This window comes from Phoxinus phoxinus, assembly GCF_949152265.1.
Source record: "Phoxinus phoxinus genome assembly, chromosome: 3".
Taxonomy (NCBI): domain Eukaryota; kingdom Metazoa; phylum Chordata; class Actinopteri; order Cypriniformes; family Leuciscidae; genus Phoxinus; species Phoxinus phoxinus.
The window spans coordinates 28615572-28632397 of NC_136878.1; the positions used below are offsets into that span (position 1 = coordinate 28615572).

The 16826-nt window shown below is 42.7% G+C and overlaps 1 protein-coding gene across 3 annotated transcripts in view; it reads right to left on the reverse strand.

Moving 5' to 3' along the window:
- Nucleotides 1-16826, reverse strand: part of ssbp2a (single stranded DNA binding protein 2a) — a 42571-nt gene that overhangs the window by 11660 nt on the left and 14085 nt on the right. For all 3 annotated transcript variants that reach the window (XR_013796939.1, XM_079607790.1, XM_079607791.1), the window contains 3 exons: nucleotides 15320-15392; nucleotides 13114-13175; nucleotides 12069-12153 (listed from right to left, as the gene is read on the reverse strand). Coding sequence is in view for 2 of the 3 variants with exons in the window: in XM_079607790.1 (XP_079463916.1) it covers nucleotides 12069-12153; nucleotides 13114-13175; nucleotides 15320-15392 (220 nt within the window). In the remaining variant the exon portion in view is untranslated. The remainder of the gene's footprint in view (nucleotides 1-12068; nucleotides 12154-13113; nucleotides 13176-15319; nucleotides 15393-16826) is intronic.

Below are 16826 nucleotides of genomic sequence, written 5' to 3' on the forward strand. Positions count from 1 at the left end.
TATTATTATTATCATCATCATCATCATCATCATCATCATCCATAAGTCAAGCTAAAATGTGTTAAATAGCTTAAAAAACATGGAAGGAAAAATAGACCACTAAGCCATGCATGTCAGATCTTATTAGAAGAACAATGAATTAAGAAAGTCATTGATTGAACTGCACATTTTAAAGTGAAAATCTAAATCTAGAGCACCCCAATTTTCTTTAGCAAGAGATAAACGTGTAAGATAAACAAAGATTTAAAAAAGCACATGTAGGCTATACTATTCAGTGTCGCAGCAATAATCCAAGCTTGAATGTGGGTACACTGTGTGAAATATCCCTCTCCATTCAGGGGTGAAAATCTTCATTAACATGCTTGAATAGCCTGCATAATATTATAAGCTATTTCATGCTGTCGTGCTTCCCCTCTTCCTCTCATGTTTAATTTTCTGCTGTTTGTGTTCTACTCTGTGCGAACACAAAGAAAATAAAAGTGCAGATGAGACTAGCCCTAAACCAGACAGGAGAAAAGCACTAGGGAATATGAAGGATGCTTATCAGAATTTGCTCAGGATTTGCTGATTAATCAAATGGCTTGTAGTTTTAGCTACAAACTACAGTACATATCTACACATTTCTTTATATATTCAGTATTTAATAGAGCATTCCATGACTGTCAGGAACATCACAGTGTGATTTTAGTAGTGGATAATATATTGCATTTCTACACAACAGCTTTGCTAAATAAAGGGTGAAAAGTAAATAATTACCGCATGGTGCAAGCTGATTGGCTTCTGTTGATCCTGCAGCCAATGAGATTGCTTGCTCAAAATTGAAATAGTCTAGTTCATCGTTTGCTTTAAGCTAGTCCTGCAGCATGCTACAAAGTAGGGCTGAACGATTAATCGGAATCGAATCGCAATTGCGATTTAAAACGTTGCATTTAGCTAATCATAAAAGGCTGCGATCTGGATGACTTTTGAAAAATATGCCGCGCGTTTGTCCTAGTGAAATAATAAAAATACATTTCTCAAATGACAACCATTTAAAAACATTATAATTTTGAGCAAAATAATTATAAATTATTATAATTAAAATAATTATAACCATTATGCAGCATTGACAAAAAGTAGATTAAAGTGCTCAGACTAAAACTTGACTAAACAAAAACAGCCCTACTACAGAGTTCTTCTAGGATCCTCCACCTTCCCCAGCTCCACCTGTCTAGATCTGCATTGGAATTTATGTATGTCTATTCACGCAGCAGCAGCAGCAGCAACGTATCCTATATGCTCACAGCAGCATGTCTGTGTATCGATTAGCGATCTGTTACGATCTGCTATTCAGGATATAACATGAGTGTAGAACTTTCCAGCAGGTATAACTAGTGTTAAATATAAATATATATTACAAGTGATGGATGTTTATGTTATTTTCTTACTAGGTTAAAGGTTTGTTTATTATTATTACTGGTCGCCAGGTTATTTTTCTAGGCTATTTGTCTGTGTATGCTTAATTAGTTAGTGCGCAGGCGCCTCCGCCTTTAGGTTTCAGTTTCATTTAGTTGATGTTCAGGACTGGTATGCCTTGCCGGTGAGTGACTATAAACTAGCATTGCTAGTATTTCAGATAAATAATTAATGTCACATAATTGGGGTTATTTTATTAGGTAATTCTGGTGTTTGTGTTTTCATTGCAGGTTTACAACCTAACCCAACTAACTAACGTCACTAAAATATCCAACTGACAGGCTAACGTAGCGATAGCATGCAGGCTACCTAGTTTGTGGATGAGTATTGTGTATGTGTGTGCGCAATAAAAGCTCAAAGTGACTCGAGTTGTATCCGCCGTACTTGTCCTGAAACCCTTCCAGTGGGGAGTTTATTGAGCTATAGCAGGTAGCTTAGTAAAGAACTGGACAGTTGTAAACCGCGGTAGGAGCCGTGCTAGAGAATACACGGACTCCCGAGCGGAGGAGAGCCATTGTTGATGACCCGCGCCGGGATCGGAGATCAGATTCTGAAGCGGTCGTCAACAACACCACTACAACGGAAGAGCCGAAGTCAAGGGCTAACGGGACCGTTGTGGGCTGAATAACTTCCACAACCGTGAGTAAAACTGTGTGGATAATGATGACAGCCGCGGGCTGATATAGTGACTTTGTAAACAACGCCGCTACAAGCCATAACAGCTGGCAAAGACGTCTGTTCGCGGATGAACGATTCTTTTGAACGATTCGTTTGAACGATTCTTTTGGATGATTCTTTTGAACGAGTCATTTTGCTAAAAGGTGATTTTAGAGATTCTGTTCACTAGAAAAGGGGAAAAAGAAGAAGCAATAAAAAATAAAAAGACAAAATGGCAGATGACAAGCCAGATCTGGAGAGCTTAAAGCGGAAACGCTCAAATGCGCAACGAAACTTTACAACACGAATAAACCGCCTTAATGTTAGTGCTGGCCGTTTGCGTGAAGTTGAGTTGTCAGAAGAGTTAGCAAGACTGAAGGATGATTATGACAAACTTCTCGATGTCAGTAATGAATATGTTGATGCACTGAGCCAGATAGACCCTATGGGTGACGACAGTGAGTCACTGGATGCCCTGGCGAAGAGAGATGCCAGTGAGCAAAGGTTCCTTGAAACTGAGAGCAAGATCATGGAAATACTTTGGTCCAAGTATGCAGCGCCAGATATAGACGCTCTTGTAACACAGTTCAAGTCTGCTCTTGATCGGGCTGAGGCGCTCGGGAAAAGTAAGGTAGTGCCATGGACGCAGCAAGGGGTCGAAAGTGGTAAACTGGATAGGAAACTCCATGAACTCAGGGAGGTTGTGTACACTTGGAGAGACTATCGGCCACATGGAAAGGATAAATGGATGCTCCTTTTATCATTGAAAGAGGACAAGGAGCAACTGATGGATGAGTGGACATGCCGACGTGATAATGAGGTCATGAAGAGGAACAGTACAGAACAAAAAGATGATGTAGATGGAGGTGAGGAGGATGAGGACGTCGGAGGCGATGATGCGGTCGGTGGGCCTGTCACAACAGCTATCGACAACCTTACAGCCGCAGATAACATCACCTTTACCCAACCAGTAAGCATTGCTATTGCTACTCCACCTGTTGACACCTGGCCTGCTGTCATCAATCCGCCCACTGATAGGCAGGGAACGGTATATGGTACGAGCTCTCCTTCATTCATGTTATCTGATAGAGCAAGCATCTCTTCCTGTGCTGCTCAAGGTGCTACTGTCACTAGTCGACCTCAGAGCGGGTATGTAGCAGCTACCACACACGGTACACCCCAACAGACTTTACAGCCAAACCTGCAGTCAAGACGGTCTGATGGTGGGCTTGGTGTTAGTTTCGCCCAACCTCCAACCCATGCCAGCACGCCACAACTGATGAGTGTTCGTGCCGCTCCGCCTGTCAATCACAGCTTGGGACAAGGTAGTAGCACACCATATAACAACCCTGGTTCGTACGCTGGTGGGGATAACAGCTCTCAATGGGCCCGTCCAAAAATAAGACTCACACCTATAAGTTTGCCTAAGTTCTCTGGGGACAGGAGGGACTATTGGCGCTGGAAGGCTGAATGGGAGAGTATCCAGGCGCAAGCGGAACCAACGGGGTCGAGGGAATGCAAGAAACTTCACTTGCTAGACAGTATAGGTGAGTCTGTGAAAAGTGAACTCAGACTGTTGCGTTGCAGAGATGCAAATGATATCTTCAGGGAATTGGAGAACCGTTATGGTGACAAAGCACAAACGGCAGAAGAGATTGTGATGGAGCTTCAATCACGACCTGCTGTAAAGAACCACCAGCCACGAGAGACGTTAGAGTTAATCCTAGCGGTAGAGAGGGCAGCATTGGACCTCACGGACCTGGGGTGCGCAGACGCTGTACAGAATCAGCTGGTGATTCGGTCTTTGGAGAGTAAACTCCCTGATGTTATGAAAAGAGAGTGGCTTATGTGTGTGAGAAACCCTGTCAACAACGTGAATCCAGGAAACCGTTTCGACAGACTCTTGCTGTTCCTGGAAGACCAAAAGTCATTGCTCGTGAGGTTGGAGCAGTTGCTGCCCAGCAAGCCATGGCCTACTAATGTTCCTGAGAGGCCAAGCTACCGGGAGAAACCAGGTGACAGATGGAGAGAAAAGAAGTCGTTCACTAAGACTACGGCAAGTGAAGTCAAAAGAGACTCCAAGCAGTTACCATGTGCTGCGTGTGGTGATGAAGAACATGGAGGTAAACTGTTTCGCTGTAAAACTTTCAGGAAGGCCAGTCTGTCGGAGAAGAAATCTTTGGTAAAAAAGGCAAAAGCATGTACAAAGTGCCTGGATGTCCACGGGGTCGATGGTGGCTGCACTCCTAAGTTCCTCTGTCGTAAAGAGGAGTGTAAGAAAGGCGACACTCCAGTGGACCACCACTATTTCCTCTGCCCTAAGGCGTCAACAAAGAAGGATGCTGCTAAGAGGGAGAACAAAGAGGAAAAGAGGGGACCTCGTGGTCCGACAGAGGAGCAAGAGGCTGTGTTCGCCGAGTTGGGACTGACTCCCCACCAGTTGGAGGCTGTCCGCAGAGCCTGTACTAACAAGGCAACATCGACAGTGTGTTCTGGCAAGGGCCTGATAGAACAGAGTGGCTTGAAGGAACATCCAGTCCTCATGATGCTCGTACCTGTCACGACAAAGAGAGGAGACAGTCTTGGGGCCTTAGTCGATCTCGCTTCTGACACAAATTACATTACACACCAAGCTGCAGAAAGGCTCGGGCTGACAGGTGAACCAATCTCCCTCGTCGTGTTTGGTGTCGGCACAATGAAGGTGAAAGTTGATACAAAAAGGTATCTTGTGACAATAAAGGTGTGGACCTCACGAGGAACCCTGAAGTTTCACGAGATGATCTGCTACGGGATGGAAGACATCGCCAAAGTGGATCGTGTGGTGAGATCAGAGCGGCTAGAGCAGTTCTTCCCTGAAGCTAAGCCGGGAGAGCTGGCCCGCCCAGAGAAGATCGATCTATTGATTAGTACTCGAGAAGGTCGATTAGCTCCCCAAAGGCTGCAAAGGGTCGGCGACCTGGTGTTGTGGGATGGCCCTCTGGGCAAGATCGTGAGCGGTGTGCATCCAAACCTCTTCGAGGAAGTGGAGGTGACCACATGGCAGTCAGAGACGCACTTCGCTCACTCAATGAAGACGGTAGCCTTAAAAGTTGAAGAACACTTTGTGGGAAGGCCAGGAAGCCATTTGGAGCAAGAAGGCAGTGTAGGAGTTCGAACGACAGCAGTGTCCAATAAAGAGATCCTTGAGTGGCTAAAATGGGACAGCATCGGTGCTGCCTGTGACCCTACCTGTGGAGGGTGTCGCTGTGGAAAGTGCTCACCGGGAGGAAAGGAGATGTCCCTGGCTGATGAGAAAGAGCTGGAGATAATAAAGGCAGGTCTAACCTTCAGGGAGCGAGACGCCCACAGCGACCAGCCACACTGGGATGCGAAGTACCCCTGGAAGGAAAACCCAGCCTCTCTTCCCAACAACCGGAAAGCGGTGGAAGCAACGTTCCTGAGAGCTGAGAAGCGGCTCGTGAAAGACCCCCTGTGGAAAGAGGCTTACATGAGGCAAGTCCATGAGATGGTGGGGAGGGGAGCTGCTGTTAAGCTCACTAAGGACATGATGGACGGCTGGAAAGGTGCTGTGTGGTGGGTGAGCCACTTAACCGCTCCAAATCCACACTCAGTGACTACGCCGGTGCGCCTCGTCTGGAATAGCAGCCAGGAATTCAGGGGGGTGAGCATGAATAGTATTTTGCTCAAAGGCCCAGACGTCCTAAATCCCATCAGGGCGGTGCTCCTCAGATTCCGGGAAGGAAAACATGCAGCCATCGGGGACATCACCAAGATGTACAATTCGGTTTGGCTGGAGGAACAAGAGGTCCATGTGCATCGGTTCCTATGGAGAGACTCGCCGGAGGATGAGATTGAGGATTATGCTGTCGTGAGGGTGAACATGGGGGACAAACCAGCAGGGTGCATTGCACAGGTTGCCATGCGAGAGACCGCAAAGTTGCCCCAGTTCTCTGAGATGACGGAGGAAAGAAGAGTCATCGAGGAAGACTCCTACGTCGATGATCTCCTCACATCCCACGATGACCCACACTGTCTAGACAAGATCCAAGAGGGAGTAGAGAAAATACTGAAAGCAGGAGGCTTCTTCCTCAAGCCTTGGGTCCGGTCCGGTCAAAGTGGGAGGCGGGACGGGACAGTGTCCAAACCAATGACTCTGATATTGCCCAACCAGCTGAGTGAGGAAGATAACAAAGCCCTGGGGGTTGGTTACCTCGTGCAAGAGGACAGACTCTTTGTGATGGTCTCTATCAACTTCTCCAGAAGGAAGAAGAAAATGAGAACTGAGAATGACCTCACTGAAGAAGAAGTGGAGGTAAAGACACCAAACCCACTGACTCGTCGTGTTCTACTGAGCCAGATCGCTGGGCTGTATGACCCGATCGGTCTAGTAACACCTGTAAAACAGAAAGGAGTGATCCTTGTGAGAAGAGCCTTCCAGGAAGCTGGCAAGCTTACAAAAGACACCTGGGATGAACCTCTTTCTGACGAGCTCAGAGGAAAGGCAATTGAACTGTTCAAGGAGTACGCTCGTTTGAGTAGCATTAAGTTCCACAGAAGCCTCAAGCCCTCTGACTGGAGGGGTAAACCCTGGGGAATCACGTTTTCTGACGGGAGCTGTGAGTCCTATGGCGCTGTACTGTATTTACGGTGGGAGACGTCAAATGGCGTGGTCACCCGGCTGGTAGAGTCAAAGGCCAAGTTAACCCCCCTCAACCAAAAAGGTGACGCAGTCAAGGCTGAGGTATGTGGGGCTGTCTTTGCCACACGTCTAAAGGGATACGTATTGAAGCATGGACGGGTAGGCGTGGAGAAGTGGTACCACTTCATTGACAGTCAGACGGTGCTGGGGGCTATCCAGAGAGAGAGCTACGGATTCCAAACGTTCTTTGCGAACCGAGTCGGAGAGATTCAGAAGGCTGGACCCGTAACTGACTGGTGGTGGATACCAGGCGAGGTCAACATCGCTGATCTAGTCACGAGGGGGTGCTCTCCTGAATTGCTGGGTGAGAACTCTGTGTGGCAGGAAGGTCCTGAGTTCCTGTCTAGTCCAGTCGAGGATTGGCCCATGAAGTCCGCTTCAGAAGTGGCAGCTGATGCTAGGGAGGTGGTGAGTAAACTCCAGAGAAAGGCCTTTTCGGCAGTCCTCACCAGAGCTCAAGCCAAGAAGCAGTTGAACCCTGACAGTCCTGGTGGTAAAGATCCAATAGCTACAGATGGAGTTAGCGGGGTTTCAGCGTCCTCAGAAAATGGGATGAAACTGACCTTAGCTGAGACCAAAGAAACAGAGACACTGTGGGGAGCCATGCTCATAGACCAAGTGGAACCAACTAGGTGCAGTTCTCTAGTTAAGCTTTGTGGAGTAGTTGGTTATGTCCGCAGAGCTGTGAAGAAGTGGTTGGCCCGTGTAGGCAGGGCCTCTAAACCAGCAAAGTGGGAGGCAGTATTGACAGTAGAGGAACGCAAAGCTGCATTCCAAGACCTGTGCCTAGCCGCCCAGAAGGGAGTTACGTTTCCTGTGACGACGCTAAACAGACTCGTCGTCAGCAGGGATGAGGCTTCAGGGCTCCTAAAATGCCATGGTAGAGTCCAGGTCGTTACCCAGGGAGATACCGGTGTGCCCCTGATCCCCTACAATGCGTGGATTAGCACCCTTCTCACTCGAGAGGCTCATAAGGTTAACCACGAAGGTGTTGCTGGCACACTCCTCCGTGTGAGGTCTAAAGCATGGGTGGTACTGGGACCAAGGATTGCCAGAAAGGTCATTGACTCCTGTATGCACTGTCGAAAGACCAAAGCGAGAATGTGCAAACAGGTGATGAGTGAGCTTCCCCTCGAACGAACTGAACCAGCTGCACCTTTCGAGTTTACGACATTGGACCTTTTCGGACCATATGTTGTTAAAGATACGATAAGACGAAGAACAAAGATGAAAATCTGGGGTGTAGTGTTCAGTTGTATGGCTTCGAGAGCAGTACATGCTGACATTGTGGAAGATCTGTCGACGGAAGGATTCCTGAAAGCATACCAGCGCTTCACAGCTCTCAGGGGTCACCCAAGGAAGCTCTGGTCGGATCAAGGGACAAACTTTGTGGGCGCCAGGCCAGTATTACAGGAGCTTTATGAGTTCCTAAGTGGCATTGACAAGGATCAGGTCCAGAAGAAGGCAGCAGCTGTAGGAACCGACTGGATGTGGGTGTTTCACCCGGCGGACTCTCCCCACAGAAATGGGGCAGCTGAGGCAGCTGTCCGTGTTCTCAAGAGAGCGTTAAGCAGTGTTGGTAAAGAAGATAACCTGACAGCACTGGAGTTCCAGACCTTCCTGTACCTTGCTGCTAACCTGTCAAATGAGAGACCAATCGGTGCCAGAGCCCAGGTACAGGATGAGACCGTGGAAGTCATCACTCCCAACTCTCTTCTGCTTGGTCGAGCAGGACCCAGTGGGGACTCCCGAGGGTTTAAGTATCCAACTTACCCCGTCGTGCGGCTAAGAGCAATCCAGATCGAGGTTAACAAGTTCTGGAAGCGGTGGAGCCAGCTGGCAGGTCCGGGCCTCTACATCCGTCAGAAATGGCACGCGCCTGCTAGAAATGTTGCAGCGGGGGACCTGGTGTGGTTAGCTGATCAGAACGCGTTGAGGGGCCAGTTCAGGCTGGGTCGAGTCGTGGAGGTGTGTCCTGATGTGAAGGGCGTAGTACGAGATGTGAGAGTGAGAACATGTCGAAGCTGTCCAGTTGTCGGCGGACGGTTCAAGAAAAACCAAGGTATGGAGAACTATCCCTCCACCATCCTCCACAGGGACGTTAGGAGGTTGGTGGTTCTGCTTCCAGTGGAGGAGCAGTAAAGGATCCCCACCATGGTGTGTTTCGGTTGGTAAAGGATCCCCACCATGGTGTGTTTCGGTGAAGGATCGAGACTCTCCCCGCTACCATCCTTCCAAAGGCTGGTGGTGTGTTTCGGTAAAGGAGGTTGTAATGTCATCAAGGACAATGTGTATTGTTTATGGACATTTAAAGCTAACTTGAAGAGATAGTTATTCGTGTTGTGACATAGTACATTCATATCCAAGTATGCAATGTTATTTGCATGGTCATGGGGATAATTTGATATCTAGAAGTTTAACTGTTTTGGTTATGGTGGCCTACTTGGATTCTAGAATCAGTAGACCAAGTGGGAGGTGTAGAACTTTCCAGCAGGTATAACTAGTGTTAAATATAAATATATATTACAAGTGATGGATGTTTATGTTATTTTCTTACTAGGTTAAAGGTTTGTTTATTATTATTACTGGTCGCCAGGTTATTTTTCTAGGCTATTTGTCTGTGTATGCTTAATTAGTTAGTGCGCAGGCGCCTCCGCCTTTAGGTTTCAGTTTCATTTAGTTGATGTTCAGGACTGGTATGCCTTGCCGGTGAGTGACTATAAACTAGCATTGCTAGTATTTCAGATAAATAATTAATGTCACATAATTGGGGTTATTTTATTAGGTAATTCTGGTGTTTGTGTTTTCATTGCAGGTTTACAACCTAACCCAACTAACTAACGTCACTAAAATATCCAACTGACAGGCTAACGTAGCGATAGCATGCAGGCTACCTAGTTTGTGGATGAGTATTGTGTATGTGTGTGCGCAATAAAAGCTCAAAGTGACTCGAGTTGTATCCGCCGTACTTGTCCTGAAACCCTTCCAGTGGGGAGTTTATTGAGCTATAGCAGGTAGCTTAGTAAAGAACTGGACAATGAGAGTAGGTTTGGGTGCTGCGCGGATAATAATCCGCGGCTCGGGCGGGCCAAGTAATAAAAACATAACATTAAAATTAATCGAGGGTGGATGACGGTAAAACGCAATGAACAAGCGTCACTCGTGATACTTTTGTTTTCAACAACGTAATTCTCTTCAGGGAAAACCAATCAAGGAAAACATATCAGGGCTCGACATTAACGCTTGTCCGGGACACGTGTTTTTTTTGTGTTTTTTTGAAGGGACAAGTGAAAGAGAATTTAAAATATTTAAAACAATCTCATAATCTCATTTAATACAGTTGTAATATTACAATGTAAATTATTTAATTTGATTGGTACAGCCTAGTGTTTTATTATTCTAATTGAATGTATTGATCACATTTAAGAATTTGAAATGAAAGATGGAGCATACATTTAATAAAATTAGGGGGAAAATGCCCTTTATAAAGGTAAAAAAATTATTCTGATAAGAGGGTTTTTTCCAACAGTGATGTAATGAAACATTGAAAATTTTTGTTTGAAGGGAGTAAAGCCTCAGTTTAGGCTATTAAAGAAATGTAATTTTGCCAAAATAACTTGTGTATAAATGTGTATAAACCTATGTATAAATGTATAGGATAATGCAATGTAAGTCGCTTTGGATAAAAGCGTCTGCCAAATGCGTAAATGTAAATCTATTTGTATGACTAATTGGAACTATTCCGCTACGACAGGTGACCCACTCTGAGTGTTGGAGCAACTGAGGGAAAAGTGTACACATGCAAAGTGTAGCCCTATTCGGTCAAAATAACACTGACAAAATCAAACAGATCTCCTGAGTTTCAGGCTTCATTCAATTTGTGTAAAACAACAGAAAGGCAACTGAGTACCAGTCACTGTCTGCTTTTCTTTTTCTTTTTTTAAACGATCTGGGAGAGTGGGTAAAAATAGAGTGCGTTTATGATTGCCTGGGAAATGGAATGTCCTCGTTTAGGCAGGAGAGAATAATCTGAAAAGCACTTACAGCGCAGCAGTAATATTTCCATGCTAAAAATGGCAGTTAAACAATGGAAATCAATGCGGGTTGAGTCACTGGATCGTTCATCAGGATTTAGTTACTTTACATTTTGGACTTGTATATTAAGTGAGAATATTACAATTTGTGTTATGTCAAATAAATACTGTTGTATTGCTAAAAAGCACATAAATAGAGAGACCACAATTTTGCAAAATAATAATAATTATTATTATTTAAAATATATTAATAAATGTAAATGATGCGAGTATAATAATAAAATAATAATTAAATGAAGTGTAGGCATATTAAATATATATATATATATATATATATATATATATATATATATATATATATATATATATTTAATCTATTTATCTCTCATCCATCCATCTATATTTCTATCTAATATATACTGTATATATATATATATATATATATACTTATTCTGGAAATATGTCTAATGTAGCCATGACTCATTTTAAAGGATTATATGATTTAATGACATGTCTTTATCATTTCATGCATGACTGAGGATCAGTGTGGCACTTCACATGATTGACACATGAACTAAAAGTGGAGGCTCTTACTGTATTGAGCTGTGCCTGGTCAGCAGTTAATCTTGATGATTCTGGTCCTGAGGTCAATATAATTTGTGGTAGATAAACAGGCACCCGACTTGTATTGGAGTCAGTGTTAGCGGTATTAGAGGAACAATGAGGTTATTATGCTCATTTTGAAATAACCCAAATGGAACATTATTTCTTATAGACAAGCCTTTAATCTAATCACACTTCATATTTTTCTCTACTGCTATCTCTATTTCTCTCTCTTTCACACTCAGAACAGAGGTCAAGATGTCCTCCTCCCCCTAGCCAAGATGACCGCAAATGTATGACATCATTGCTAATGCCTCCAGCACGGACCACCAATTTATCATCCTTCCCGCTTTTAATTCCCCTCCTGCTCTCCTTCCCTCTCCTTCTATGAGCTGTACACTCACTCACAATTATCCTGCAAGGCTTCTCAGGGACCAGCTCTAAATCACTCTGTGCTGTTCTATAGGTCAGTGGATTCCTACTGGTTTTGTTTATAGTCAAAACACTGAAATGTATTAATTGGTTTATTAGTGGTTAGCAGCAGCCAAAAAAAATAATGGTAACAGCACAACATCCTGTTTTTCCTCATTGCAGGTAAACAAGTAAGTATGTATACTCACATAGTCATGAAAAGCTTTGGCTTCACTTGAGTGTTCACATGATTCTCTCCTCTCAGAAGCAGCACAGTAGAGGTCCCAGAAAACACTGCGATAAAAGATGCACAATATAATATAAAAAGACTAATACTGCAGTGTGAGAATTAATCACCATCCTCAGTTAATAAAAGCTCTATTTGGACGGGACTAGTTCTCCCTGAGGAAATGTTTGTTTCACAGATACTTTGAGATTTTTTTTATCCTGTCAGAATTAAATGTCTGTTTTCTTGCACAACATTGTATAAATTACAAAGCATATACTGTAACTTGGGGATCCTCTGAGAAATTGAATTAATTATTGGTGAGAATGTCTGTGATTTACACTACCATTCAAAACTTTGGGCTCAGTGAGATTTTTTATTTGAAACTTGCCATCTTGGCCAATTAATATGTTTATTCAGTAAGGATGAATTAAATGTATCAAAATTGACAGTAAAGACATTTATAATGTCACAAAAGATTTCAAATAAATGCTGTTCTTTTGAACTTTCTATTAATCAAAGAATCATAAAAAACAAATATTAAGCACACCACAACATTGAGCATTGATAATAATAACATTAATAATATTATCATTTTCAACATTGATCATTATAAGAAATATTTCTTTATCACCATATCTAACCATTCTATCACCATTCATTATCGTATACGTGAAAAATACAACTTATGTCAAGTAGCCTACTGAGAATTAAAACATTAAAGAGAGTCTGATCACAAACTACACAGAGCTACACTACCTTAATTAATTAATTAATTCCCTTAATTAATAGTATACTGTAATATTATTATATATTTGTTATGGGTTTCGGGTTGCACACATCCAGACAACATGATCTCCATAATGCCCACATCAAGAATATATAAACACTCCACCTCAGTATCAACTAGAGATCCCATGAAATCACAGAAGTTCATATTCTAATAATTATATCTCAAACGTATTTTAGAACACTAATCCCATTCACATAGTGTTAAAGAAATCTGCTTTTCAAGCAGATATTCTTACCACCACCATGAGTGCAAGAACCCTGGCGGCTCTCCTAATGTTATATTCTTCTCCCATCGGATCTGCCGAGTTAAACAGAGAACAAAGGAAGAGTTATAAAGATTCAGTGACAAGTCGACCTGTGCTCCCTTTGTGATTTAAACATAATTAAAGGCAAATTCTGCCATGGAGAGCTGAACTTTGAGTCAAACATGGTGCCTAGAATAAATTTGAGGGATAAAACTGTAACTTGGCGTCTGTTTGAAACGGTCTCAGTGTGACTCAGTCATTATTCAATTCAGTTAACCAACTGACACTTCGCTAAGATCCATCCTTCTAGGTTGTTAACTTGGAAGGATTGGACATTTTCAAAGAAGTGGCAACATTTTATTTATTATATTGTTGTATAATTTCTGGAATATAGTGTTTAATACTATTTAAGCACACAGGACTTCCAAAGATTTAGAAAAAGTGCAGAAACTTGTCTGAAAACATGGCGGATGACAACGATTCTAAGGTAGGAGTGGTCAGTAACGGGTCAGTTATCAAGCCACTAAAGCCTAAAGTATACTTTGGTTTTTACATGTATGCAAGGGTATGAGCACAGTGCAAGTGATCCAAATTTCATCGGCAGCACAGTATGTAGGTACTGTACATGCACAGTCAGATTTTTCTAACAGCGCGTACAAGGTACGCTCCACTACCAAAAGAACCTACAGTTTTTTTTTGCACCCATTGTTTGACAGCCGAAAAAGAATGAGGAGACTCGACTTGCATGGCTTGAGTCTGACTAGAGTAGCAAATTTATGACTTAGGCGTACATGATTAAATTAAGAAAATGACTTGACTTTGACTTAAGAATCAATGACTCGAAAGTCGAATTGGATTTGAACTGCATGTCTTGAAAATTACTTCATTATGATCTAACCCGCCAAACCAAACATATCAACATTGTCATCATACCCATTACCATGCCAAAGACTCAAAGAGTTGTAATGACAGATCTATAACTATAAAATAATTGCAACATCAATTGATCAAATGTAAGCCACAGAACTACCGGCAATGCTGATAAGAATCTGCGTGATTTCATGATGCTGGCTTTAGTTTAAACAAGTACAAGGAATTTTTTTAGCTCATAACAAGGATGAAACTTTCTAGTGTGCATGTGTCGAACACCTGTGTTCGTGAGTGCTATCAAATGGAGTATACTTTGAAAGTCTGTGTGTGAAGTATACTTTAGGCTTAGACCTTCTCCTTTCTCCTCAACTCTTTCTCAAAAGACTAAACAGGAACAGAAAACACCATCCATCTTGATGAGATCATCCGTTTTAGTCACTGACCATGTGAGATGGGTTTACAGACATTAAAGCACTGACGACAGCTGCCATAAACAACACGGGTGTGCCCAACATTATCTCAACACATTGCTGCGAGAGCCACTGCTATTTTTGGGTTCAAGTCCAGCAGGAACTGGTTACATGAGCAGGGTGGCAAAAGACAGGAGTCGCAGAGGAAACCGGCCACAATGGACGGGGCGGGTGGCTTAGTCACAGAGGCTGGGCTGAGTCACGACAGCACTGTCTGGCTTGTTGATGTTCACGTCTGAGTGGTGGGCCAGCCTTTGTGTTTTTACCTCTATCATCGTGCCAGTCTCATTCCGTTTTCCCTCATCTCTCTTTGTTCTGTTCCAGTATTTATCTGATCCCCTGTCATTCGCAAATATTTACTCGACTCAGAGCTAGAACACTCATCTGCATCTGCATTTACTTTTACTGTTCAATTGTATCTTTTCAGTGATCATGTCATCAGTAAGTGAGCTGTCGTGGACACTGATATAAACATCGCTTTCCCAAACACAGTTCCTGAGGATGACAAGCCATTAACTTCATGTTGAAGATAAACAATGTTCATTTAGAGAGCAGAGCAAGTGGACTCAGTGCTTAGGAGAATCTGTGTAAATAAGCGTACAGTCCCCCGCTGTATCTCCATGAGACAGTGCCATTAAACAGAAACAGTTTGCCCAGTTTCTAGTGCCAGTGTGCTTTTCTATCAGTGTAATTAAATTAAGCTGGGATCAGAGAACAGTAAGGGTTCCATAGGAGCCGTTTACTGGCACTGTAAGGCTACATGTAAATATTATCTCCTAAAAAGTACATCATCTTAAATTGTTCACCTTATTCACAGTAAAGGTCTTAGTAAAAATGCTAATAACTGGTTCACTTACCTCTGACAGAAAGGTCTGCGCTGATTTCTGAGCTCCCACATGTAGCAGATATTCGTACACATACAGAGCTAACCTGCCGAGACAGAAAATTAAGAAGATATTGAGGAAACCTACTTTAAAACATCATGGCATATACTGTATAAGATCCTTCAGGATGCCTTTATCTTAGGTCCTGATCCAATGGTTAAATAAAACTCACATGTTCAGTTTCCCAAAATAATTAATGAGAAATAATTATCATGCCCTCTTTGAAATAGCAACACTAAATAACTTTTCCTCTTCGGTCGCCCTACAGGTTGGAAGCGGAGTTGTCCATTACCGCTGTCGTAAATCATTTAGCCAACCGCAGCCTACTGTCGCACACACGCTCGCTGTTTATCCAGCAATGGCTTTGGAATGAACGATGTCCACAAGGTAGAGTATGTTGCATGATTTCATGAAAGTATGATGTATTGCGACATCAGAATCGAAGAAAAGCAAAATAATGACTATTGTAACGCTTGACGTAAAGCAAGTCAAATATGTAGTTTTCTTATGTCTCATTCGAACTACAAAAACGCGACCCGGTCTGGCAAACTTGCTTAGTGTGTTATAGCAGATATATTGTAGGGCTGCAATGTGAATCCAGAAGTGCCTTTCACCCGGTTACGACTTGATGAACCACTGATACGATTTTGGAAACATTATTTTAAGGTAAAAAATTTTCTTTGTTGTTGCTTTAACTTGATAGTTCAGCCAAAAATGAAAATTCAGTCATCATTTAGGGCTACACGTTTTCATGTTGTTCCAAACCCGAATGGCTGACTTTATTTTGCGAGACACAAAAGGAGATGTTTAGCAGTGTTAATACTACTTTTTTTAAGCTCCAAAAATGACATAAAAGTACCCAAGTCCAATTTTGAATTACTCCAAAGACAAGCAAGTCCCCTGAAGCCATATGAGAGGTCTTTGTGAGAAAAAAGACTGAAATATTGAAATGTGTGTTAATTCACTAAATATGAAAATGTTCAATATCGTATGCGTGTCGCGTGTAGTATAATACACGGCTCAGAATGAATGCAGAAAGTCTTTTTAATTATCCAGGAGAAAACCAAACAGGACAACTACACTTATGCAAGACAGGACCAGGAACAAAATTAAACACATGGGTTTAACTTTAAATACAAGGAGCAAACAAAGGGAACTAATCAAAAGCAGCTGTACAGAATTATTAATTAACGGTAACCTAGGTGACAAACTAGGAAATCAGATCAAATAATGACAGGGAGACAGAACAGAATTAAATCACAAACAAAACCATGAACCTGGCAATGTGCATTTTCAATATTGCACAAATGAGATTTGAGTTACAGAAGAGGGAAAGATTTTTAGCGAATAATGACTTTAATTTCACTCTGTTCCTTACACAAAGCTATCATATGACTTTAGAAGAATGTAGTCATACGGACTAATGCTGTGGTAGTTGCTATGGTGCTTTTTTTGTCATCTGTCATTTTTATTTCTGGTG